Source organism: Notothenia coriiceps, unplaced genomic scaffold, assembly GCF_000735185.1.
Source record: "Notothenia coriiceps isolate Sejong01 unplaced genomic scaffold, NC01 NC01_scaffold00001686, whole genome shotgun sequence".
Classification (NCBI taxonomy): Eukaryota; Metazoa; Chordata; class Actinopteri; order Perciformes; family Nototheniidae; genus Notothenia; species Notothenia coriiceps.
The window spans coordinates 2,670-30,046 of NW_011334387.1; the positions used below are offsets into that span (position 1 = coordinate 2,670).

Consider the following 27,377-nt stretch of genomic DNA (forward strand, 5'->3'; position numbering starts at 1 on the left):
CCTCTACACACTGGCTTTTAGTTGAAATTGTTTGCTCAAGACCTTCCCTAAGAGCATCTCTCCATAAGCACAAGAGGATGACAACCTCCAGCCTCCGATGCAGCTGCTAATCTGGGGATATAAATCAAATTGGCAAAGCCACTCCTTCTCAGCCACATAAAGGCGGCGTAGCTGAGTGTAGCATGCTGCTGCCAGCCTCTGGAGTCTAGCTGTGGCCGTCCAGCTGGACTGACGCCTGGTAGTGCTTCTGCCTGCTTCCTGCCATTGCAGGAACACAGCGCTTAGCAGTGGTTTATCAAACCCACTGTGCAATGAAAGCATGACAGCGTGAGGCCTGCAGATTAAAACCACGCCATGCTACGTCATTGGAAGAAGAAACGAACATCACTCTATAAGAATAGATTCAACAAAAGTCATCGCTCTGGGTTGCAGCCAGATGGAGTTATTGTTTCTTTTCCGTTTGCCCTTTGCTGGAAAATAAATTGAACTGAAAAACAGTATTTGGTCCCTAAACACTGACGGCTCAGCTACATTTGGTGGGTTTGGTCCCAGCTGTTTGAAAAAACATTCCAAAAACAACACTCATCCACCCACGACATAATAGAGCAATGCAAGTCCTGTCCGTTAATTTAAGTCTCTTTATAATACAGATGAAGAAGCAACATGAATAATTGTGCAATTGCATAACCCAGCTATTTCGACAACTTTGACTATTCTCTTTGCTTTAAAATGAACCAACAGTTTTGTACAGCATTTCTACTACAGTTCAGTTGCATCCTAAACTTAAAGGGAATGGCAGAAATGAAGTCGTTATGCAACGCAACAGCAGCTCTTCCGGAGAATACAGCTTTTATAGCTCCTGCGTGGTGGCTAACTCCTACCAGTCCTGCAGGCTCATATGGGAGTAAACAGATCAATAGGCCCACCTGAGAGATGGATGCTCACCTCCTCCGAGCAGCAGTGATCAAGCAGAGTCAACAAAGCCGTCCTTTCAACTGCAGCCTAATGACGCTAATGGGCAGCAATGCTCTCAGAGACCCTTTATTACACTGATTAGGCCAACAACCTCAAATATAATGTCCTAATCTGATTAAGAGATGGACAAAGCTGAGCAGAGAGGGACAACATAGACGGTGAAAGAGAAAGAGAGAGTGTAAGAGCAGACTAATAGAGATGGGCTTGTGTAGCTCATGAAAAAGGCTAAATTGCAAAGAACTGACTGCATGAGTGCGCTCCTGCTGATGTATTATAGAATGTATCTGTATGAAATGTATGGACATGTAAAGTGCTCTTAGAAATGATGCACTTCCTAATGTGTTGTGGTTTTTGCATCATCAGTCAAACTGAATTGTTTCCAATGACAGTACATTTCTGTTTAAGTCAACTTAGCTGTAGGGAGTTTTTTTACCTTTAGGTTCTCGATAGTTAAACAAATGCCTTGAATGCATTTTCCTTTTACTTGAAAACATTTGCATTTCTTAAAAACGTGCCTTGTTCACATCCATGTTTATTAAATTGCAGCTTCTTCTTCACTGCCTTTTCTTCACCGCGGTAAGTAATTTTTCGGAATATTTGGTAAAGCAGCAGGAATGTGCATTGTGTTCCCTACTCTTTCCTAATACATGCATACGTTTTAAGAATACTCAATATGTTTGTCTATAGCGATGTTCACAGTGTCAGATTAGCACGATTTTTGAGTCATACACCCTACAGCTAACATTGGACTGATATTGTGTAGTCTGAAATTAAATAGGAAATAATATATATCAGGGCCACCTCAGATGTAGACTCAAGATGACATATCTTTAACAGGAAGCTTGCATTGTAAACTAGGGTTTAGGAGTTTAAAATACTTGTTTGTTAGACTGTAAAAAACACAAGTTACGAGCACTTGTGGAGCTTTAGCCATAATAGGGACTAAAACTCATAGCTCTTGTAAAAATGTTGTATGTCTCTCATGATTCTCAATTGAATTGACATAAAATCGCCCCCTTTACGGATTTATTCTTGGCTTTTCTAGAGCACATGTCCATCAGACTAATTAGCAAGCAAAGGCTAGCTATCACTTATTGGCAAAATCTGAAATAAACAGCGAAATCAAGCAACAGCGGATCGTCAAGTTTGTTTCATTCAGTTGAGAAAAGCCTTTAGAAAGAAAGCCCTTTTAGAACATGGATTCAAAAGATGTCATGTCTTGTTATTACTTTGTTAAATCCAAAAAGACAAAATAATGCCTGTCAGATGCAACATTTATTATGTGATCCAGGCCAACGCAAATCAATCATTTCCTCTGGGTTGCAACCTGCAGTGATGGATACCCCCTGGCTTGCTGTGAGAGTAGAGTGCCACTTTGGATGTGTTTATGTATGTGCGTAAACTACACTTCATTTAGCACTGCTCCACAGGGGAGCCAAGGGAAATCACAGAGACATGGAGAGAGAAAAAACAAACAAATCAAAAGCATTAAACCAAGCAAACACAACATACTGTAGGAGGCTTTTTTTAAGGACCGTTAAACCTTCGTTATCCACCTCAAATGAAATGTCTTCTTTGGTAGGCTCCTCTCATTCAGTAGGAAGGTATGAACATGGTAAGCACAGGTTGCAGAAGAGAATTAACAAACCGGCTGCCAATGACAGTGGCTTAAAATAGATAAAGTGGATATCAAAAATAATCCAATCCCACTGCTTCTCATTATTGTAGGGTCGGGAGAAAATGTGTTGTTGTTTTACCAAGATAGAAGTTACTCTTTAATGCTTTTGAAATTTATATTAACAAAAATGTTTCTAGTTCACATATTTTTCTACCCGAAATACTTTTTCGGTGTGTAATCTTAATATTCCTGAGCCAATGTCTCAAACTTGCGGTCTATATTTATACGACCCAACCCACCGTCTTACAGCTGCAGGCACTCAGTCGTTAGATGATCCAATTACATGATGCAAGCTACCAACAGAGCTCAGAAGGAGTACAAATCTGCAGATCTACTGGTACTACAAGCAGCAAATTCCCTTTAGTTAAGGGACTCATTTCAAATTGATATGGAGACAGCAAATACAAAGACATAAGCATGTGGAAAAATACAAGCAGAGCCATATTTTAATGGCTACATCAGGCTGGGATTTATTTAACTTTTTGTGTCTGTCTTAAAGGTCACCTATTATGCAAAATGCTTTCTTTTCCTCCTTACCCAAATCTCTAAAAACGCGGGTTCAACGGAGCCATTTCAGATTTGCTAAGGTCATGACGACGTTAAAATGTGGACTGGCTTTACGTTGATCATAGACATGTTTATTTATATATTTGTATGTATCCGAGACCCATAATATATGCCTAAAAATAGCATGAGTAATGAATGGGAATGTCACGTTAATCATAAGGTCACAGTAATTTACCCTTTTTAAAAAAACTATATTTACTGATAACAAAGAGTCGTCTCCATCATTACATCTGACCTTATTTACTGGTATAAAACACTCTTGTAGGACAATGTTCATCTCTTAAGAGTTGCAAATGTCACTTACATCTGTTTTACTAACTGACTGGTAGACCAACTCAACATATTTTGTCAAGTAGGTTTACGCCATACTTTCTGATAAAGGGAATTTTTCAAAAAATTCAAAGCTAAATCAATAAATTACACATAATACTATAACTTACAGATGTAAGATACACCATATGTATTTGTTTAAATAACTCCTTGATTGAGTAGTACAGTAGCATGTCTGCAGCTTGGGATCCCTGACTGGATCCCCTAATGACTGGGTGCCTGGCTACAGCTGTGAGGTGGTAGGTAGAGTCCGAGTTGATACATTCTGCACACTGAAGGAAACAACTGAGCCTCAAAACTATGTGCAACAGTTATGAAGGCCATTTCTGCTTTCTGTTCAGTTAGACACTCTAAGCTGAAAATACGTGACATTTGTTTAACCCTTTTCATTTTGCTCCATGAGAGAATCATATCACCCTTTCACATACTCCTCTGGAACTTTTATGTGCACTGGAAGTCTCTGAGTGCATAAAGATACAATATTCCAGCTTGACATTTCAATTGAATGGATAGAAAACGTCCATAGAAATTGTGAAGGTTAATCTAAAAATATTCAAGAAAACTAGTGCTTCTATAGTGTATACAAATAAAAAACAGGATTTATAAAACTGATATATATTTATTTCTTTATTAAATAAATCAAATTAAAGTTAATGTCCAAATAGGAAGATAATAGTATTAAAGGGCTATAAAGGGGGCGAATATTGGCAAACTATTTCATCCACCAACACATTACAATCCTCACTTTCTCAGAATTTCATCATTTTCTTTTCTGCCAACTGCTTTTCTCTTCTAAACCAAACGAAGAAATGACAGCTAATAGCTTTTGAATGAAAGGGCTTGCAACACTGAAACAATTACATTGCAGTTGGCCGACTGAATCTCTTGCTCCCTTATTGCTTTTTGGTAGTCCATATACAGGTCCTGCAATTTGCTGAAAACATAAGGGTGAACATGCGGTCAATGAAAATAAAACCAGTTTAAAAAGGATTAACACAAAAAATTGGGGGACATTTCTTTATTTTGATCAGCTTGGGGGAAATGTGTAAACAAGTGCCGGAAACACAATATATCTGTTTTCTCCCATTTTCAAATGTTCACATTGTTATACCGTGGCTTTCTGTTCTGATCCTTCACGTTCACCTTCTGAGTTTGACTGACACCATGATTGGAGAGTAATGATGAGCTCCGACAGATTTTAATCTATTCTCCAGAGAAGAGGATGTTCTTGCCCTTTCACTCTGGTCAATTATCCTTTTATGTGTAGTCGGTAGTTATCTGATTCAAATTATTACAAAAGGGATCAAAATCCCCTTTTTCTCCCAGTAAATTATAGACAATGACAAAGTTTGAGCAGAAATGCAGGATGAATTCATTGGAATTAATCTGAATTTATCATTGCCACAGTCACCGTGGCGCAGGCACTCTAACACTCAGAAGCTGCGCTCAATTCGTTAGAAGAGAAGTTTGAAGAGTCTCCCTTTGGATTTTTTTAGGTCAGATTTAACCCATTAGGCTGGGGAAAGGAAAAAGCTTTATCCCATTTGTAAAAAGAATCACTTGGAGCATGAACACCTTTTAGCATTTATTATTAATGCAGAGGTGCCTGATCCCAATTTGCAATGCAGACATCCCTCCTGTTCCACAATGCCTCGCCTTGATTCATTAATTTAAAAGTTTACCATTGCAGCTAACGAATTGTTGGTTAGACCAGAGAGGAAAGACTTACCCTAGCTTTTAAATAATTGATTACAGCAAAGGTAATGAATTGGTGTTTGGCATAAAAATGTATATCTCCGCCAGGTGTGCCCCCATCTTTCCCCTCCCCGAAAAGAAGAGTAGAACTTCAAGCAATTGTCCCTTCCATCTCCTTTGCAGTCAAGATTGCGGCAAAGATCATAAAAACGGGATTTATTGATTTTGAGTTGTGCCTAACTTTAGTGGATCATAATTTATCGGGTATTGAATTAATCTCCAGATGCTTCCATTCAAAGTAAGTGTTAGGGAATAATTTGTCTAGTGTCCTCTTTCACCCTCTGACACAGACGCTCCAACCTTGAGCAGCCGTTATCTCCCTTAAGGAGGGGCTGCCCTAGCAGTTTTGTGACCGAGCAACTGTCAGTCAGAGATAGTGATTGTTGTGGGACACCTGGAACACATCCTTCTCGGGGTGTAGATGACCCCGAGCCATAACCGACAACTGAAGTTGATTCAGTTTCCTCCGCTGTTTAGTCTAACTAATGAAGAATGTTGATTACCCTTAGCGAAACTAGTTAAAACATCATACGAGAGGAAGGTTTCTTCAGAATTGATGTGGCATCCCAGCCTTGTGGTCAACCCGTGGCCCCGTGATATGTCTTGTGAACTCACTGGCCGAAGCTCCAAATAAACCGTCAGTGTTTGCCATCAAAGTTCCAGCTCTCCATCGTGCCTCTCTGAGTCCTTTCTCCATTGCTTCAGAAGTTTCCCCCCACAGTTAGGAGGAACTTTTCTGTGGATGTCAGTTTTTGAGCCAAAATGTGGACTATATACCAGACAATATAGGGCTTGTTGTGTAGCCGAGATAATTAACAGAAATTACTTTTGCTGCTGATGCAGTTGTTGATCACTAACAGGAACTATTTGCAGTTTAAAACAATCAATATATTCATTTCATAAAACAGTAAGCCAGTGAAACAAAACCATTAATTTGTGAAACAAAACCAAGTGGTCATCGAGCATACAGACAGAAATGTGCACTAACTTACAGGTCCAGTACAATGAGTTATTAACTGCAGAGATAAAATATATAAACACAAACACGCATGCACACACACACAGGATCCACCAAGGCTTACACCTGGTGCAGATAACAACATAAGTCGGCCAACAATTAAGAGCAGCTGCAGTGCATGCAATAATCACCAGTGGGGCAAGCAGGCCTAATTGTCCTTGCTGATCAGCTGCTTAGCCACATGTACTGTGTGTTTGTGTGGTCATCTTCTTCTTTTTTTTAATTTGGGCTCGACATAACTTCATGATTGTTACCGGTTTGCTCATTACAGCAATGTTTATCTCTCTGTTTATTTGACAAATAATCCCTTCATTACACCCTCACTATCTTCATTATCGTTTACATTTCTAATCAAGATAAGGGGACTTTTAGTGGGGCAATAAAACAATACAAACACACATTGGAGCACAGCAAACAAAAACCCATATTCTTGCAACTCAGTTATCAGTATGTAAACTCATCATATTCCAATTACTATTTTATGGCCATCAGCATCTTTGGAATCAGTGGAATATCAAGTCGTGGGGAAATAAAGCAGAATTTTGTGGTAAAAAAAAAAAAAAGATCTTATATTGGTAAACTGTGCTTGAAAAAAAAGGTAAGGGGTGTAGGCCAGTTTTTTTCAATGTCTTGGATCAATGTGTAACAATGGTAAAAATCTAGTAAAGGGAAATCAAGTGTTGTGGCAAGAATTGCAGCACCAAAAGGGGGAGGAGTTGGCGGGATATCACATTTTGTTTGCTAATGTGATTAGTAATGTAATACTGTAGCTTAAATGTCACACTATAACCAACACTTTAAAACTTGACTTGATTTGAACTTCTTTACATTGGTGAGATTTAGATGTGGGGTTGGCTGTGTTGCAGTGTTAGGGCGTGGCACCAACCATACAGGAGTCCTGCTGTTGCTACATGTGCTGCAACTTGTTGGTTTGTCACTGTGTATTAACAGAATATTATTTCTATTCATGTGCCATAATCTTGTTTCAAACACAACTGCCAAAAGAATAATTCAGTTAAAGCAGAATGGCAATCAGAGAACACTCAGAGAATGACACAATAAATTAGCCTTTTTAACATAATTCGACTGAATATGCGCATAATTGTCTAAACTCGCACTCATGCAGCAGTTCATTCCTTGGTTTTGAACAGATAAAAAACATTAGGCACAGTTGAGAATGAATGTCAATTGATAACTGTGTACATTCCATAGGGAAAGGTTGTTTTTTGGTTAAATTGAGGTTGATTATGACTTGAGTATTATTTAGTATGACAATGAAAGTCTCTTATCACAATGTGTAGGCTTTCTAGTTCTATTGATATGGTTTAACTAAAACGTGTTTGAGTGAGTTTATGAATGAAAAAGCTCACATAGACATTAATGAGGCCTTATGGTAGATCTTATGACTGAGAATAGTCGAGGACCAAGGCAGGTTCCATGAGGAACTCCCCTCTCAATGTTACTTTTTTTTTACGAAAGAGACAATGTATGGTCCAAAGCTCTAACATTGTAGTGTTTCAGTAACATATGATAAAACCTGACCTTGTTTGATCCATCACACAGTTAATCTGATCTTCGAGTTGTCTGTTTCATTAGGTCATCTTTAGTAATTTCAAATACCAGAATAGGTTTGATCCGAGCAGGCAGATGTATCATCACAACCACAGAAGGGTCATATTTGTATTTTCCACTGGGTATTGCAGGCTTACAAAAGCAACAGGTCACACTTGTATAGATATACCTACAGAGATATTGCTGTAAATACACCTTAAGGCAATACACAAAGCCTAAACAAAGATACAGATTTAACTAACTACCAGCTGTAGTAGAGGTTTTGGAATAATAGTGCATCCATTTTAACCAAATTACAAACCAGTTAAAGATTTTTTCATTGCGGAAAATGGGTCAAAGATTGGCCCTTTCAATGGATTGGGGCTACAAGAGACATAACCATTAACCAAATAACACGATCAGAAATTACAACAAGTTTCCTTGGGCTGATTTCCTTTGCATGCGTTAATGTCAACAAAATAACCATCATTAGTGTCAAGGCTGCTAATGAATGTTAGTTGGAAGGGTATGGTAGGCTCTAGGCGAAATGTTTGTTAAAGTATGTTAGGTTAGTTGCACTGTTGTTGCTACAGTAAATGTGAAACACCAATTAGTCACATTTTAACACTGGAGAATAATTTGTGAGTAGTGGCATGGTCCACCTGAAGTATAAAGCTGTCAGTCAGAGCTCAAGGGACTGAAATACTGAAAGCAATGGGAGGACAGAGCAGGATGGGCTAATTACATAGCGGACACCTTGCCTTCAAACATCTTTTTGCAAAGCATTTTGTCAGGTTTTTTCATTTCCCAACAATTGCTTTGTTGAGTGTGCATTGCTGTGTTTGCATTTTTTTTTGTAGACATTTGTATAGAAAACATATAACATATGCTGTGAGCAAACCACAATGTTTGCATTGTTATTCCTACTCCAACACGGGGAGCAGTGGTTGTCAAAGCCATACATTCTGGATGTCAAGATCCTACTAGGAAGATAGATGGCTCAAATATGATGCAGGAGCATGCCTCTTGTCTCTCAGAATGCTTCATGCTTTCTTTAGCAGCAGTATCTAAAGGCCTCTCCAGCTCTTCATATATAGTGCTGTTTTAAGAGAATTCAACCTTGTCATTATTATTTATCTTTTAAAACTTGACAAAGCTAATTTATCTAAGCAGTCACCATTATGGATGGGTATTCCAGGCGGGACAGCCTCTCGAGGCAATAGTAATACATGGAGGGCTGGTAGTGAAGCTGGAGTATTTAAAATATTACATGTATAATTAATGACAACGTCTGGGAAATATTGCAGATTCGATGGGTAGAGGCTTATTTGAATTTTACTCTTCAGAATAGCTAAGCAGTGACCTCCTACTAGTTTCTTTTGGAGTGTTAGACAAATTCACGCTTAAAATAACCAACGGTGTTATGACGACACATTGTGTAGAAAGAGCATTGAGGTGGAATAAAAAAAAAAGTGTCAGGTATCACATCACACCACCACTAATCTCCTCTCATCAGCGGATAAATGAGAGGTAGTGACAAGGTAATCAAATCGGAAAAGCCTCATAAATGGATCCTGTCGAAATTGCCTGTGTGTGACACGTGGCTTGACAGGCCATCAGGTTCGAACACTTTGGTTTTTGGTCATGGCGCATCTGTTATTTGGATCAAGATCGACTTCCGGGGGTTAGCATCTGTCAGCTTTATTTACAGCAACAGCACTAGGCTTCAGAGTGCAGGTTACTGCCAAGGATGCCTCTTGTGAATGGCTGTGGCACATTGTGTTCCCGTCTTATCAGACTTAGCTGAAGCTGCCTCTTTACAAGTGTGAGATAGATCCATCTGAAAGAGAAAAACCAAAGTGGAGGCTTCATACATCAGTGGTTCTTGGACCCTAAGTCCCATAACACGCTACTGAAATAAACCATTGTTATAGTCTCCTAGTTTTTGGTCTGACTTTTAAAATCAAAAAACGACTAGAGTTTGCTGATGAGAAATGATCCAAAAAACTTGAAAGAATATAATTACTCACGTTATCCTCACTGAGTGCCTCTGTAGATGAATATACATTGCGATGGAATGTATCCCTCTGGCTTACTGTAACTTAAGAGAAAACTAGAACAGGTACTTTAAATAGAACAACCTGTCCAAGGGCAACATAGCTCTGCTTTTTATCACTAAACTCGGAATCACAGGAGAAAGACGGAGTGTGGGGAGGATGGGCAACAGAATACAGAAACAATGAAGTGGAACAAATCCAACAGGCACAAGCTTTATCTCGTTCCCTTCGCCTTCCCTGCCTTTTTTCCATTGTTGCTATCTTTCGCTATCTTAATGAGCACCACAGCTTTCTATCGAGGGATGGTGCCAGTGTGATACATCACAGACAGGGCACATACAGGGAACGAGGACAGGACAGTAGCAGGGTGACAGTGATGCTGGCAGAGCGATTAATAATGCTATAGGCATGCATATTCACAGAGTAGTAAAAGAGAAACTCTTAACAGTATTTTCAAATGCAAAATAAATGATCTTAGTATTTAAGACAGGCCTGAAACAGTCATGAAATGGTAGTTTTATTGTTGCCAATAAAGCTAGCTTTTTTAAATGCTTTCAATTGCGAGGAAAAAATGAACTTCGAGTAGAGGATCTTTCAAACGAGGGCCCTTGAGACTGGGCTCGTAATGAGACTCAAGGACTACAGCCAGGACGTGTGTGTGTGTACTATCACATGACTTTTCTCAACTACTGAATACTAACAATGTGCTCGACACCTTTTTGAGAAGCAGTTAAACCTTCTCCTTCCCATTAAGAGTGACATTAACAGTTGGCTTATGTTCTTCCCGCTAAGCACACTCTAGGAGAAGGGTGAGTTATAATTGCTCATCGGCCTGAGTTAAAATGTCTGGTCATAAAGTCAGTGTGCGCAGAGAGCCGGTGGCACGATCAGAACCACTCTGTACTTGGTCTGAGAGCTCACTTGCGTAACACTATCTAATTTCTAAAAGGCATTGTTGCGCAACATTGATAGAAGGTGACCTTTTTATTTGTTTGCCGCAGATTCTGCTTTACATTTTTTCTCTTAGCATATTTCTGTAGCATCATTATTGCTGTCTATTCCCTTCCTATTCTTGGTGATGCGACACACATTTGTTCCACGGTGGCAGCTCAGAGCAGGGTTTAATCGAACAAAACCCCAGAGAAGAAACCCGAGAGCAGCACCAGCAGGGCTCTGCTTCACCTGGTGAGACGATTACTGAGCCACTACATAAATGCAGAGGTCGGGTGAAGAGTGCGTCCATGTCTATGCTCTATGTGAAATCAGTAATGAGCCAGCAACTGCCTGGAGAGACAAGTGGGCCAGCTCATTGCCATGCATAGTATGAAGAAGCAAGGACAGCAGGGGAGTCCCAGAGGCTATATAGAAAAGGAAACAGGCTATATTGTCATTCTGATCTTACATGGGAGATGCTCTTAGCTGATAGCAACAATAGGGTATGACATAATCTTGCCATATATAATGTGGTACATGATTGTGTTCCATGCCAAGGATAACTTAACAGAGGCTCCATTTGCTTGGATGTATCTGAGTCAGGGCTCAAAATGCAGTTGGTCTGTCAAAGACGAGCTGTGGAGAAAGGCATCATCGATGTTCTATTTTTTCCCACATGAGACACGGATTAGATAATCAAAAATGGGCTTATATTTATAGGAGAATAAATAAAAATGTCAATACAGTTATTCTAGCCTCAAAGGATTTCCTGTTGGATGCATTTTTAGATTATTCCATCCATGGCATTACCGTTGCACAAGTATGGAAGCGGTCTGTTGCTGGCAATGTCCTGGAGCATTTCACCCGAGACATGGCTGGGCCGCCAGATGTTTCTTAATAAGTCTGTCGGCTGATTATAGCTCGTTTCATGGCTGCTGCAAATGTCCTTGGTGCCCAGTGAAAAATGTTTGTCATGTATTCGCTAACAGGGACACCTGGGACGATTTTAAATGAGGATAAATTAAAAGAGGCAAGCTGTGTGTTTCCTGATCTGCATTAAGGGTTGGCTAACATGGATCTTTTAAGGGCAGATGATGATATAGGTATTTTTAGATCAAGGTTGCTGATAATAGCGGATATTTGTGGTGATATTGTAAACATGGTCGATGTTACTTAATAAGACACAAACTCTCCGTTGAGATTCAGCCTAATGAAATTGTAGGACTGGAAGTTCTAACACATTTACTCTTGAGAAGCAATTATGATTAGAAATATGGAAATCTGCTAATTAAAGTCAAATCAACAGAGGATACACGGTGCAGGGTTTTTCACTCGTGGGTAACTTATTTGTATGAAATAAAACGTTTAATGTGAAGTGAGAGGCGAGATAGGGAGCGTTTGAGTAGGTAGCGTGACGGTGTTTGTCAAGTCGGCGCTGCTGCAGGGTCTCTCTGTATGACAGGAGAAAATTGACTCGTCTCCCTTACCTTCCCAGCTTGCTTCAGGCCTTTGTTCATTCATTACTGGCTGAGCTCTAGTGGGGTTTTTTTGTGCCTCACAGAAATCTAGTGATATTTCCGAAACAGTGTGGCTTCTGAACTGTCATCTGCAGTTAAAACCATATCTGATCTTTCCATTGACCCGCATCTGTTCAGAATACGTGGCTCCAGCTATTTCCATCTGTGCACGTTAGAAGGGTTAAACAGACTTGCAGTAATTCCATCTTTAAATTGTGTGTATTTTACAGATTTGTGTGTTGAATGTGGCAGCTCACAGTGAATCTGAGTCTTAGGATTGGCTGCCTGACAGAGCAGCAGAGGTCGTATGTGACACTGTCATTTTTCACAGATGGTGTGAAGGCTGCCATTGCAAAAAAAAAAGATGGAATATCAATAGGCTGATCTCTGAGCATTCTCTGGTTAGTGGTAAGGAGGGGGTGTAGTTGAATAGAGGGCACCTTAAAATGACATTTCTGCAATGCTGAGGGTAATTTGCGGTAAATCACTTTGAATATAATTTCTATGAAGTGGCATCTAAAGGTCACAGTGAAAGACTTATGAGCCTCTTGCTGTCAAGACTCATGACAATTCATCAAGGCAAATAAAGAGGGAGTGGAGCATTCACTTGGTCTTGATTTAGGTGACCGCATTGAAACGGAAGATTAGGGAGAGTCTGGCCAAATCCTGTATTCACACACCCCCTCGCTGTATTCATAATCAAAATCTGTGCACACAGAAAGACATGCAAATTCTCCAGTGTATTTTTTGATCTCATCCCCCTCACTTGGCCCACAGTGACACATGGCCACCTACAGGTTCTCTAGGGAATCAATGGGTAGTTGATTGTTTGCAGATTATCCCAGCTTGTTTTCCAACCGCTTGAATGCCATTTCCTGCTCGTTAACACTCCATTAACTTCATGTCCTCTTAACACAAGCACTGCCAGAGAGGTTTGAGAGGCTTCATCACACCTGCAAAGAATAGGTTCTCCCTGTAATTAGATCCCCTCATGCATAATGCTAATGTATAACTTTTAATGAGAGGTCATTGTCAATTTATTCTTTATAAGTTTAATACTCCATCTGTTAAGCACAGGCTTATCATGCTGGAGAGGTTGTGTGACTCTGGGAGTTGTCAGGGGGCAAAAGCTCCCGGTAGTGGCTTCCAAAACAAATTAGACCCAAGTAAGAGGCCTGGTTTAAATTGACATCAAGACTCCTTGAATCAGCTAACCCTCTTCCAGAATTCAGACTGTGATGAGAGTGTTTTTGGAGGGTGTGAGCAGTACCAACTAGATCAAATTGTGTTCATCTCTACGCACAGCAGGTGTTCTGGAAACAACACGTGGAACGGTCTGGACTTCAGTCACCAGCCAAGTGTTGAGATGCTTCCAAGGTCCACTTTGTTAGAGCCAATATACAGTATGTCATGTAGGCAATTGCTGTGAGTCGTTTATAAAACTAGGATGAAGTTTGAGCTATTTAGACATTAGGATTTCACGTGCATGTTTAGTGGATTATCCAGCAACAAGTGTGCAGTTGGGGCCTCCATGTTTGAGGCATTGCCACCGTGTTGGATAATCCGGGATTGCTTCATTTGGGTTGGAAGTAACATGCTGCCGGCAATACTTAATTAGGAGAGCTTGTGGGATAGCCGTCCAGTTTAGAAAACCACCCTTGGCACCTTTCCATCGTTGGAATTGGGTGTTGGGAACGGTGTCTGACCATTTTTCCTTAGAAAAACAAGAATCTGAGTGATTGGCCAGGTGTGAAGGAACGTAGGCAGGGTTTGAAGTTCTTACTTGAGCGGAATAATATTTCCCTGAGAGTAAGACAGAATGAGATTGACAGACAGATGCAGGCATTGTAATGGACGACTGCAGTTAAGAGTTGAGCTCTCAGTTTACACAGTGATCTACTTTATTGGCATCAGGGTAGAGAATGAAACTATGAAGTTGTGGATAAAAGTAGCCGATGCTAACTTCTATCTGGGGTTACCTGGGAGGACCTAAAGGGAGAGAGTGAGAAACTCAGATATCCAAAGGGAGGTTTTGGAAGAACCCCTTCTCCTTTTAGTTGAAATTAAAGAATTTGCTGGAGGAATTGCCCATATTTTCCGGGCAGGGAACACCCCAGGTAGAGCTGGATGATGTTTATCCCACCGCCAGTACCCAGTAACCTAATAAAAGGACTAAAAAGGGGTGGATACATTTCTTTGATCATTCTCTGGTTAAATACTTAACCTGAGTCTGTACAGGAATCTGCCAAGATCCATCCCTGACATTCTGACATCCCTAAGACAGTGGAGAGAGCTTGAGGAAATGAATGCAAATTTGTAATTATACTTCAGCAGCCATCTCAAAACACTTCGGTATCTTTTTGGTTTGATGGTTATCGGAGCCTTTTTCATTTCCTGCTAAACATTTCTTCAAATATTTGTATTGGCTTATGTGTCTGTGTAACTCCTTGCTCCTTGTCAGTATCCCTTTTGAATGACGGCCTTGATGGAGAGTAGTTTACACACACTGATAAAATGAGCCAATATTTACCTAAGCAGGAACTTAACCTCACTGCAGAGTCCAAAAAGATGTGAGAAAACGACTTCCGCTTTATATTTAATAGCCTTCATTGAACAGTCCCACATGTCGTATTAAATTGTGACCGTTGTGGTTAGACCACATGTCTTTACTTTGTCAGGCTTTTCTTTACAATAGGACATCCTTGAGCTTTGGATGAGCAAGTGTTTATTTTCATTTTATACAACTTTCCTATATCAATGAACTGTAATACGACTGAGAGAAACGCCAAATGGACCTTCACCCCCTGTGGAGCAGCTGTACTGCAGCAATGATGGGTTTTGCATTCCAGTCATGCTTCTCTGCAAACAGCAAGTAAACGAAGGCCTAACCCTGCATGCTCCCATGGAGAGGGCCAGCGATGAAAATGCATGTAATCATTGAAGGCAAGGGACAATTGCCCTGGGCTTTACCTTGGATCAGTGCTCAGAAATGGGGAAAAGGAATCTGGACACGAGGGAGGCAGCCAAATGCATCGGCATCATTGCAACTACACAGCTGCTTGTTAAAACAATGTTCCTTGAATATCTAGAGGAAGCAACATCACCAGAGGTTTAGACCTGTTGCATTGTCTGAATTTGACAAGCAGATGTCATTTGAAAAAAAAATGCATCGATTGTTTCCTACTTAATAGTTTTTGGGGTTTGGATCTGGCCCTCCAGGAGTCCACTACAAAATACAGGGAGGACAGAAGTTGCAGAGAAAGGATGAGGTTAGCCCTGTCTGCTTCCCAGAGGGCAGAAGCAATTTTAAGCTCTAGTGAGCCAGCTCCCCCAATACCAAAGTCTGAACACAGAACAATACTCAAGTTCATTTATGCACGTCCTCCCATGGCAGCAACTGACTTTTCTCACTTTGTTCTAATACACTAAACAAAAAGGGCACAATTAGGATTGTGGAATCCTCTCAAACACTTTCAATTCAGTTAGGAAGTTTAAGGACAGTGAATATATCTTCTTAAATGTAGTATACATAGATACATTAATCTACTAGGAAGTGCAAAAGTCTTAATATTCATCACCCTTTGTATAATAATAGAAGTGTCACTCATGTTGTGATTGTGCTCTGTCAGATGCAGTAGCGCTGACTGCAGTAGTACAGAGACTAGCAGGTAGGCTCTGTGATTGATAGCTATGCTAAGAGTGCCACTGCTGCTCTCCCCAGGCGATGGCAACTGCACTCGTTCTCAGCGGGCTGGCATGCCAGCATTTTTACCAACAGCACTGAAGCAAAGACATCCTCCTCCTGCTCAGTACAACTTCCCTACAATTGGGGTCACAAGTAAAGAATTGTACAAACTGAAACTGTAAAACTAAGGCCTTTTGGATCAAATGAAGCAAAGCTGTGGCTTTCCTTTGAAAGCCAAAGTGTGTTTTCACAGTAGGTTGATGCTACCATGGCTCACAATATGTGGATGGAAGCTTTACAACAAAGATCAGACTCCCCTGGCTGTTCAAATTGAGCTGAAGAGGATTTGTGCATCTGTAGTTGACTCTAGCAGGAGCACAGCTTTTGCTGTGTTGTGGCAGAGATTTCAGGTGTGGGATCAGGCTTATTGCAGCTGGAGGTGGACAAAGAGCAGCAAAGGGAGTTAACTGCATCCAATGTGCTTTGACCATCAATACTGATCCACTTAACTTTTCTAATCTCAAGCGAGCCACAAGTGTGTCCCATTTGTATTGTTGGGGTTTTTGAATATAAACCGGTGGACTTAAACATTTTATGGGGATTAGTCCAGTTTAGCTCCATGCCTAATGCAATGATTAGGGATTTTCTGGCACAGCAGATAAGGGAATTTTCACTAGTTACTCAGCAACTGCGCTAAACTGTTAAAGACCTTAAGCCAAAATGGCAAAGTCTTGGACAAGACCGCTCTCCATGCAGTAGTGTGTCACCCATAACACTTTAGAGTCTATTCACTTCGAATGCACTACACGTCATACATTAGTTCAACACTAGTCATCAACCATCTAATGAAATAATTGATTGTCCTCATCAAGTTCTAATATATTAGCTTACATACAGCATGTCGAGTAAGGTCTTCACACCTAACAGCAAAAAGTACAAAGCTATTGCAAAAGAGCTGTAGCATAACATATATGACTGTATCTATACTGGTTTTGTTCTTTGGCTAATGACTTTTTTGTAGTATGTCTACATTCTTCAGATGTAGCATTAATCTCCCAACTGAACAGACAATTCGATTCCCTTTTGCATGATTAAACTCTGGATGTTGTCTGAACATTGATGAATGTTTGTGGCTCACCAAATTGTTTTTAGTCAAATTTGTATTCAGTTCTTGGACAGCATATTGATCTTTCTCAGCTGAATGGTATTTTCAAAAGGCTTTTCATTTACAGGCTGAATAACCACATGCGGATCAAGTTTGATTAGTTTACAAAAGAAGGAGCTTGTGGAAAAAGTTGAAGCAGTTCCCCAGCCTGATAATATTTATTTCAAACTGAGAAGTGATATGCCATCGAGTGTGCCATAAAATCTGACCTACAGCGCCTGGAACTGCTCTAAGAGTTGGGGCCCAGCTCGGGAGGCAGAGAAGGCAAACCACATTACTCCTAATACCAAAGGCGTGTGAACACAAGACTGAGCATATACATCAAAGCAAGGTCTACAACACAGGCACATGTTTAAGGTTAAGGGCAAGAACTAGTGGGTCACTTGGGCATCAAATGAATTTTATAGTGCTGTATGAAGAGAATTTTAAAGTGCGAGTTGGAAATGGAGCTTTGATGATAAAATGTCAGCTCTAATTGTGTCAATAATTCCTTTTAAAGTTTTCATTGAACTCATTTTCACTTGGATTCTGTGTGTGAATGGGGTTTAATTACACTTTTCCCTATCTTTTTAAGAATGTACGGGCAAACATTGCACAGTCTAAAAATATATATTCTTGGTCGTTCGAAGATTGATCTTAAAACGCCCAACAACTTCAAATATAGGGGTTTTGAAGCACATTCAGCTGAAATGAAATGAAAAGACAGCAATTCAAGCCAAAGGCTAGTCATTAGGCATTATGTGGTCAATCGAAGTGGATAGGCGAGCAAAAGCCTAGAAAAAAAGAACAGCTTTGAGCACTTTGCAGGAAAAAATAAATGGGCAAATGTATTTTTTATTTATCGCATGGATTTTTACACTGGAAAATATGTTGCCAGTGCCTGTTTGTGTTTTGTTATCCTTGTTTTTGCAGATATAACTTGGTCCAAACAGGACTACATGAAATACTTTAATAAAGAATTATACATTACATAAACTCAGTTGTCCAGTAAAGGAACAATCTCGTTCTTCCACTCATTAGTTTGAAATAAATTGCGTTTGATTGCCTCATTTCCATGCATCTTATCTTTCATCAGCCATTCATGTGTATTTCAATCGTGCAGTCCCAATTTTAGAGTTTTTTCTCTCTCAATAATGAAGCAGGTGTCTAATGGGGAGATGTTGTTTATGCAATAATTATGAAAAATATCTGTGCCAGATATCTTAGCAGCTAATTACCAATGTAATTGGTATACAGACAAATTGGTACTGTTCTTTGATGAATTTCTTTTAGACGAGCTTAAAGCTGATGTAAGAAAAGGTCACACCGCTCATTCGGATGTTATAGCGGGATATATAGTTATATTTTATAATCTACCTCTGGATCATCATTAATCTACTCTCACATCATTACACGTTTAACAATGGCATTGTTTTTTTGCAGCAAAGTGATTTTATTTTTCTGAATATGACTGAAACTAATAATAACATATTCAATAATAGTAACTCCATGTTAAATAATAAAATACTGCTGAAGTCCCACAATAAGGTTTTCCTAGTGTTTTCTGGATATTTTGAACATATATGTTCCATGCCAAGTTGAAGGAAAGGCATGGGATTTCTTTTGAGTTAACAAATGTACCTTAATAGCATAATTGAACTGTGATTAAGCTATGAACCTATTATTCATGCCATTAAAAAGTCTTCAGATGACTCAAAAGTTAAACTGACACAGTCATCTTTCGTGCCTCATAACAAATCTTCTCTTCTCTTTTGTTCTTTCTCTTAGATTCCATCTGAGTAGGAGGTGGCAACGAAAGACCAAATGCCATGGATGTATTTAATTTCACTTACTGGAATGCCTCCGAAGGCAATGGCACAGAAGTTGTGGAAGAGAGCGAAAGCGCCTACAAGACTGTGGAGGTGGTGTTCATCGTGTTGGTGGCCGGTTCTCTCAGTTTGGTTACAGTTATTGGAAATATCCTGGTCATGCTTTCCATCAAAGTTAATAGGAACTTACAGACGGTCAACAACTACTTTTTATTCAGCCTCGCATGTGCTGACCTGATTATTGGACTGTGCTCTATGAACTTGTACACAGTCTACATCGTAATGGGCTACTGGCCCCTGGGCCCGGTGGTGTGCGACTTGTGGTTGGCCTTGGACTATGTTGTCAGCAATGCGTCTGTCATGAATCTTCTCATCATAAGCTTTGACAGATATTTCTGTGTCACCAAGCCCCTTAGCTACCCTGTCAAGAGGACCACCAAGATGGCGGGAATGATGATTGCAGGAGCCTGGGTCCTGTCTTTCATCCTGTGGGCACCAGCTATTCTATTCTGGCAGTTCATTGTCGGTGGGCGGACAGTGCCTGAGAGGGAGTGCTACATACAGTTCTTCTCCAATGCTGCAGTCACTTTTGGCACCGCCATTGCCGCCTTTTACCTGCCTGTGATCATCATGATTCAACTCTACTGGCAGATCTCCAGAGCAAGCAAGAGCCGCGTGAAGAAGGATGTCCGCAAGCCCTCAGCAGCCAAACCCGAGCCCCTGTCGCCTGCTCAGAGGAATAGCACTCCAAAACCCAACAATAACAACGTACAGGGGGAGGACCCAGGTGGCTGCCAGAGCCAGAATGCCAAGGATGGAGCTAACCAGCACGATGGAAAACTGCAAAATGGCAAGGGACCTTCCTCGACAAATGCTGAGGGAGAAACCGAAGGTGACGATGTGGCGAGAGAGAACTGCGCTCCTGGAGAAGAGAAGGAAAGCTCCAATGAATCAACATCTGGCAGTGTGGCTGCGTCCAATCAGAAGGATGAAGAGGCGGCACCCTCGGCCGCTAACTCCAGTGCTGAAACGAGACAGCCCCTCCCCCGCCAGCGAGCCAAGGCAGGGGGCTCCAAGCTGACCTGTATCAAGATCAAGACTAAATCGCCCAAGGGTGACTGCTACACCCCGACAAACGCCACCGTTGAGATCGTCCCGGCCTCAGAGCGGCAGAATCACGTGGCGCGGAAGATCGTGAAGATGACAAAGCAACCTCCCAAGAAGAAGAAAGGACCGCCATCACGGGAGAAAAAAGTGACCCGCACCATTATGGCCATCCTGGTAGCTTTTGTTGCAACCTGGACTCCTTACAATGTGATGGTGCTTATAAACACCTTCTGCTCAAGCTGCATCCCCAACACAATGTGGACTATCGGCTACTGGCTGTGCTACATCAACAGCACCATCAACCCAGCCTGCTACGCTCTGTGCAATGTCACGTTCAAAAAGACATTCAAGCATCTTCTCCTCTGCCAATATAAAAATAGTAGGTCAGCCAGATAAATATGGGCCACTTAGGAGGGAGAGTTGAAGTATGAGTTGTCCGTTTGTGTGTGCCATCTGTGAGTGTGTGTGTGTGTGTGTGTGTGTGTGTGTGTGTGTGTGTGTGTGTGTGTGTGTGTGTGTGTGTGTGTGTGTGTGTGTGTGTGTGTGTGTGTGTGTGTGTGTGTGTGTGTTTGAGTTCTGTGAGCATGATAGAGCCTGCATGAGTCCATTCGACATTAGTTCCCTTCATTTTATCCTTTTGTTTTCCAATTTCCCTCTCAAAAACTGGTTGTAGCACGTCACACCAATGTAACTGATTCCAGTTGCGTCAAGATGTGTCGTGCAGAAGCAGAACAGATTAGGAAGGTTGCGCAAAATTAAGTTTTACTCAAGTGTTGTACAGTAAGCTAAACAAATCTGGCTGTGTAAAGCACGGAGCACTTGGGAGTGACACTGAGCTGATAAAAAATGAGGAATGATAAAGAGCAGAGGAAGATCTGCACTGTACGAAAACACACAACTTCAAATGGGAAAATAGGGCTGACTGACTTTTCAAACCTAAGAAGTTTGACGTTCAGTAGAGATACATGTAGATAACTGTACATATCAGTGTAGACTCAATATTTATGTCACATGTGGGTGTGTGCTGACTGAGTATGTGTGTACACTCATGTTTGCCCCTCTGCTTACTGTCTGTCTGTGATCTTTATCATGGCACTTCCAACCAGCCACATGTAGAATAAAGTGGGGCAGCTTGCGTAGATTGCCTCTTTAGTGGTTACATTAGGGCTGGAAGATATTCCATCTGCTTATGAGCCCCTGTGGGATTGAGTCGCCATCAATACATAATAGATATATAAATATATTTAGCCTGCACTTCAGGCAAATTACATTAAAACAAAAAAAACATTTACTCACTTGCCTTAACTGGTGTGTTTAGCCATCACGCTTTGTTTGTGTTGATTTTATTTGGTGTCTCAAAATGTCTGCCTCCCCCTTCAAGCATGAATGCTATATTGTTTGTAGTCACAACATAAAAAAACATTTAAGACACAGTCCATACTGATTATACTTCTTCATTAGAACTATTTTCTAATGAAGAAGTAATCTCTCCCACTTAACTCACTTCAAAAAGTTAACAATATCTGAAAAACTTATGTTATTCTTTACAAGAGTTGAAAATACAAACTTGTTTATCCAATACATCACTACTTCTACTAGCTTGAATCTTACTAACAAACAAACCCCCACTTTGATGAAAAGTTTGGTACCACTCAGGTCATATAGTTATGAAGCTAGGCTAAAGTTAGCCTAGCTTAGCTTAGCATAGATTCAGGGAGCCAGGGGAAATGGCTAGCCTCGCTCCATTTATCAACACCTCTAAAGCTGAATGATTAACAGATTATATCTTGTTTGTTTTTGTGCAAAATGCAAGTTGTATATCTGTGGGAATATTTATTTTTTGGCAGGGAGCAAAAATTATTGTTGTCTTGTCAACACTGAGGAAATCACTACACCCGGCCAATAAATAATCCCACACATAAAACAACGACTTGACGTTTTGGATTACAAGCTGCCACTAATCATCACAAAGTAGGACCAAATAGCTGTTAGAACAACAGACAACAATAGTTATGACTAAATAGAAAATGGTGGCATGAGATTGTTCAGTCGCACTCTTTCATCGTTCAGTCGCACTCTTTCATTTACGTCATATCAGTTTTTACTATTGTTGACAGGATTCAATTTGAGTGGTTATTAGGATTTTTATTGTTGCTTCTAGTAACCATCCCTCTGTGAGTGAAACAGGTGGCTGGAGCTCAGAGCTGAGGCGTATTACTGTTTGTGGGAAGGCATTGTGTGGTGTGTGTTTGTTTTTTGGCGTGTGTGGATGAGTGGGAGACATCATATGATTCTGCTGATTAATAGATTGATGTCACAGCGTGTACTGTACTCACTATACTGATGATGATTGTGAAGTGTGTGTGTGTGTGTGTGTGTGTGTGTGTGTGTGTGTGTGTGTGTGTGTGTGTGTGTGTGTGTGTGTGTGTGTGTGTGTGTGTGTGTGTGTGTGTGTGTGTGTGTGTGTGTGTGTGTGTGTGTGTGTGTGTGCGTGCGCGTGATCTTGTGTGATGCGAGTGTGGGTATACCTGCTGATGTGTGTTTGCGCCAAGAGTGGAGTTTACTTCTGATCACAGGTTGGTTAAAACCTTGTGATTTAAATAAGGGCTATTTCTGCGTCTTTAATGTACACATTCGTAATCCATCGTTTTATTTTGAAAATGAACAAGCGGGTTAATTCATTCTATGTAAATCATTTTATTATTAGATTGAAAACAATAAATAGCTGTGTCTTATTTTAATTGAAAAATAAATTAGAAAAATATCAATTTACTGTAAGACATGTTCAGTGTATCCATGCATGTCATCCATCATTTCAACATATTAGCCAATTCTCTGTTACGGTAATGTATGCTCACCAGTTGGAGTGATGAATATTCAGGAGCATTTGCCATCAGGAGGTTGCCACAGCGGCTGGTAGGGGGGCTTTGCAGAGAATTACTCCTGCACGGAATATCTCCTCAAGGCTGTCTCCTTATACAGAGATCTGGGACAGATCCTATAATGAAAACTCACCATGAGGCTGATCAGATTATAGGACGATGTGGAACACCTACATTTGAGATTAAAGATTGCCCATTACACGCTCAGCTTGTGCTTGCATGCTATGCGCCCATGCCCTACTTAGTGCTCCACTCGGTCCTGATCCTGGTATAGTCTCTACCTCATATATGAGGTCATGAATGTAATGCAAATACCACATTTATTCATTAGCTTGCTCTATTATTAATTCCCTAACTTCTGCACTCATTAAAGCCTTCGTTCCTGCTATGTCAAAGCTCCTAAGTGCAGAGTCAGTACTTGCATTCAAGTGTTGTAGTCACAGAAATACATTAAATGTTTGCATAAAGGTTGCACACTGACATTTACATTTATTTGCTGGCAAATAGCAAATGCTTTGTTAAATTACCAGCCATTCATAAACTCTGTATGCATCCCCAAAATGTTGCATTACATCAGTGGTGGAAGAATGATCCTTTACTCAAATCAAAGTTACAATAAATACATGTAAAAATAATGTTTAACAAATGATACTCGTGCATTTAAAATTGTACTTAAGGTGAGACAACTTCTTTGACAACTTAAGTCTATTTACAAATCGCAATAGTTTCTTCTTTTAATACAATTGAAGCCATTTATGGTCAAAATGATTCTTAATATGGTCAGGATAGTTCTAATGATCCTACATGTGACATAGGAAGGGGAGCCAAATAAGAATACATTTTTTAACCCAATGTTTTCTGACCTGGGCAGCCAACGAAAACTGACCATGTCATCTTATTTCAAAGTTTGTGCGTTTGGTTGGCACTCCAGATGCCTAAATACGGGGATTTCCTCGATATGTCCCATTTGATATACATAATTCTGAATGGGCCTTTAGAGTAATTGAACTTTTTTCCCACTAGAAGTACCTATAACATTTTGGTATTTGAGTAAATGCACATTCCACCTCTCCTGCTCTTCATAGATGGTCCATGTTTATCTGTCGAGACAGTTTCCGCATGAAGTGAGGCATCCATCCCAGCTCGACATCCAACCATCCGTCACGTTGATAAGTGGAACCATGTCTGTCTGACATCCGTCACACGTCTCAGTAGTGGGTAGAGAGCCTTCCAGAATATCTGATTAATCTTTGCTAAGCTGTCGTTTGAGTGATACCAGCAGGAGAGTATGTGGCTCACAGTTCAAGCGGTGGTCCAGGGGTCCCAGTTTGAGCAGCTGCTTGAGTGTTTGATGGAAGGTGATGGCAGTTTATCACCTCCTGGAGCGGGAGAGATGCATCTAAAAACAAACAAAAGTGCTTTCCGTGCTTATCTCCACAGCGAGCACTTTAAACGTCAGGAGTAAAGTTCTCAAAAACCCCTTCGCTCCCCCCCTTCTCCTGTTGCCAATATGGTGGACGGATGAGAACAAAAAGACGTTGTTGTATCAGGCGTTGTTGGGGGGGTGGGGGTGGATGATATGAGAGAATGTGGGCTTATGATAGAACGAGAAAGCGTTGTTTGTCGACAGCGAAAGAGAGCGGCTGTCATGCGTGTGAGGGAGATAGCCCCCAAGGTGTACACTTTGTACGTTTAGAAACAGATAAGCTTGCCTTTGTAGTCATGGCTACGAGAAGGGGAGGAGGGGGAGAGACGGGGGCTTGTCAGTGACAAAATCCAAAGCTAGAGATTCAGCCTGCACCATGTTTGGAGAAGTCACAGCCGTTCTGTGCAGGTCAGCCAAGGGTTTTGATGCAGGAATTCGAGTGTCCCAGACGAAACCTGCCGCCTGGTGTAAACACAGCGAGATACGGTGCTGTTTACCGGCGCTGTTTACCGTCCCTGCCACGCTTTTATTGCATCTCATGCTCATATTGTGCAAACAGAATCCACCGTCTTTGCTTATTATATTATAACCTTCTTACTTTACGAGCTCTAATGCATATATGCTCACCTACGGACCATATATTCTGATGTTCATCTGTCTAATATGACTAGAATAAACATTGTCTCCATTGTAATCAACAGACCATCATGTGCCGTCAGAGCTAGCTGGGCTCCTCTTCACACGGCTAATGTCAAAGGGCTAGGCTCCTTTTACGGAGTACGTATGACATTTATCAGAGACAACTTCAAATGTAGGTTTTCTCTGTGCTTCTCTCTCTCTGGGCTGTTGCTGAGAATAATTTCGGCAATCTTGTGCAGCCATGCAGAATTGAAAACGCAGCAGCTTGTGCATGCTGGGAGAATTCTAATCGGAAATTATATTTATATCGCCAGATTGTACGGAGCAATTGAAAGTGCCTTATCCAGAGAAACATAAAGAAATTGCTCTTTTATCCCTCAATCCCTGTTGTATCTTACAGTGAGTGTGTCTGTGTGTGTGGACGGGGCTGCAGTGTGATGCCAATTAGAGAAAGTGTTCAGCCTTTTAAAATTAAGATTTGATGTTTCTCAGCTCTGAGCTCCCAACACTACCTATAGTAACAGCCACTGTGATTGCAGAGTGGACTGAACAATCTAAAATCATCCTCTCAATCCTTTTGAAATCATTTCTCAAAACATGTGACATCATTGACACATTTCAATACTATCTAAGAGGCACAGCGGGCTATTTATTTTTTTGTTCATCCAGCATGTGTGTGTGTGTGTGTGTGTGTGTGTGTGTGTGTGTGTGTGTGTGTGTGTGTGTGTGTGTGTGTGTGTGTGTGTGTGTGTGTGTGTGTGCGTGCGTGCATTGACACCCATCATGTGGAAAATTGTGTTTTCCTGTGTGTGTCTGCCTTTATACTGAGAACAGTGCTGTCATTGGTCAGCGTGGGTGTGTGCATGCAGCTTGATGTGCAGTGTTTGATTTGTTCTCAATGGCATCCTCAGCATGAAGACATCAGATTTGGACAAAATATCATGGCACACATCAGGGAAGATGCACACAGTGTATTTGTCTATCTCTCTGTCATCACTCCTTTCTCTTTAAAAAACGTCGTTCAATAGCAACAGGTTGCAAGACTCACTTAGACACAGTTTTGTGTGGTATTGGAATACATATAAATACTTATATTGTACATTTTCTATCACATTTAGTAAACCTGTTTCTTTTATCACTGTAAAAAGTACAAGTGTAATATTCCAAATTAAAATAAGATCAGTGTACAGCAAGAGAGTTTAGTTTTTTTCATTTGAAATTGAAATTGCTATTTAAAATCTTTAAATATATGAGTATTATGGAAAGTATTTGAAGAGAATATTGTTATAAGAGGAGAAGGTATAAATATATGTGTATTTCTGGGGGCATGATTTGCTAAGGATGAATTATTGCTTTGCAAACTGAGCGACTGGATCCAAACTGCGGGGATTTCAAGAATGACTTTTGCTGCCAGATGGGTGAAAATAGAGCAAATTGGAAATCCGAAGATGGACGAAGGCTAAACTTTGCTTCCAGTGACGTAAAGGCCAAGAGGCAAGTGACTTCATTTTGATTTGACCTGTTAGAGACACTCACCTTGGAAAGAATTTGGTCATCTTCTATCTTACCGTACACACTTTCTAACTTTTAGCAACTTTACCATCCTGGGGAAAAGGTTGTTTTTTTGTGTAGAGCAACATAAGTGTTGAGCTTTTTGACCTGATCTGAAATTCAACGGTCAAGATTAACATGTGGATTTAAAACAAAATTAGCACAAAAAAAAGAGTAAATAAAAAAAAAAAAAATGAATAGCCTACTGCAAATGTCAAGTGTACATACAAGTGTTCATTTTTCATTTGCCTATGTACGTAGATGTTCATGTATATTCACTCACTGTGGCTTGTGGCTTCTCTTGCAATAGGTAAACATATTTTACAGTCTATTGTTTGCATTGTATATATCTATATGATAATAAAGTATATGTAATTCAGATGTGGTACATTTGAAATGTACATACACGTCTTTAATAGCTTATATCTGAATGTTTCCCTCATTTATGCTTCTCCCCCTCCCCCACTATGATACTTCCTGTACAGTAACAATGGTATTAATTTCCTTTTTTGATGCATTCTTAATTGATTATATGTTCTGGACAATGAATCTGAGTGTTATTATTATTGGCCACCTACGACACTGTAAGATGAACTGCATTACGTGGTTACATTGTGCCATATTCTCTCAGAATGGAATTCAAATAAAGATAATATGAAATGTGTTTTTAATATCTGAGTTATTGAATGTGAGGATGCACCGGGTGAAAGAGAGGAAAAAAAAGTTCTAGCTA

The 27,377-nt window shown here is 40.5% G+C and overlaps 1 protein-coding gene across 1 annotated transcript; it reads left to right on the plus strand.

The window, feature by feature from the left end:
• Positions 1-19,004: 19,004 nt before the first annotated feature.
• Positions 19,005-20,626, plus strand: LOC104963385 (muscarinic acetylcholine receptor M2-like). The gene has a single exon (XM_010791968.1). It carries the CDS (start codon positions 19,040-19,042, stop codon positions 20,540-20,542), a length of 1,503 nt encoding a protein of 500 aa, XP_010790270.1. The 5' UTR covers positions 19,005-19,039; the 3' UTR covers positions 20,543-20,626.
• Positions 20,627-27,377: the final 6,751 nt, after the last annotated feature.

Bases quoted from the DNA above. Each gene is read 5' to 3' on its own strand.
- LOC104963385 (XM_010791968.1), top strand. From the start codon at position 19,040: ATGGATGTATTTAATTTCACTTACTGGAATGCCTCCGAAGGCAATGGC.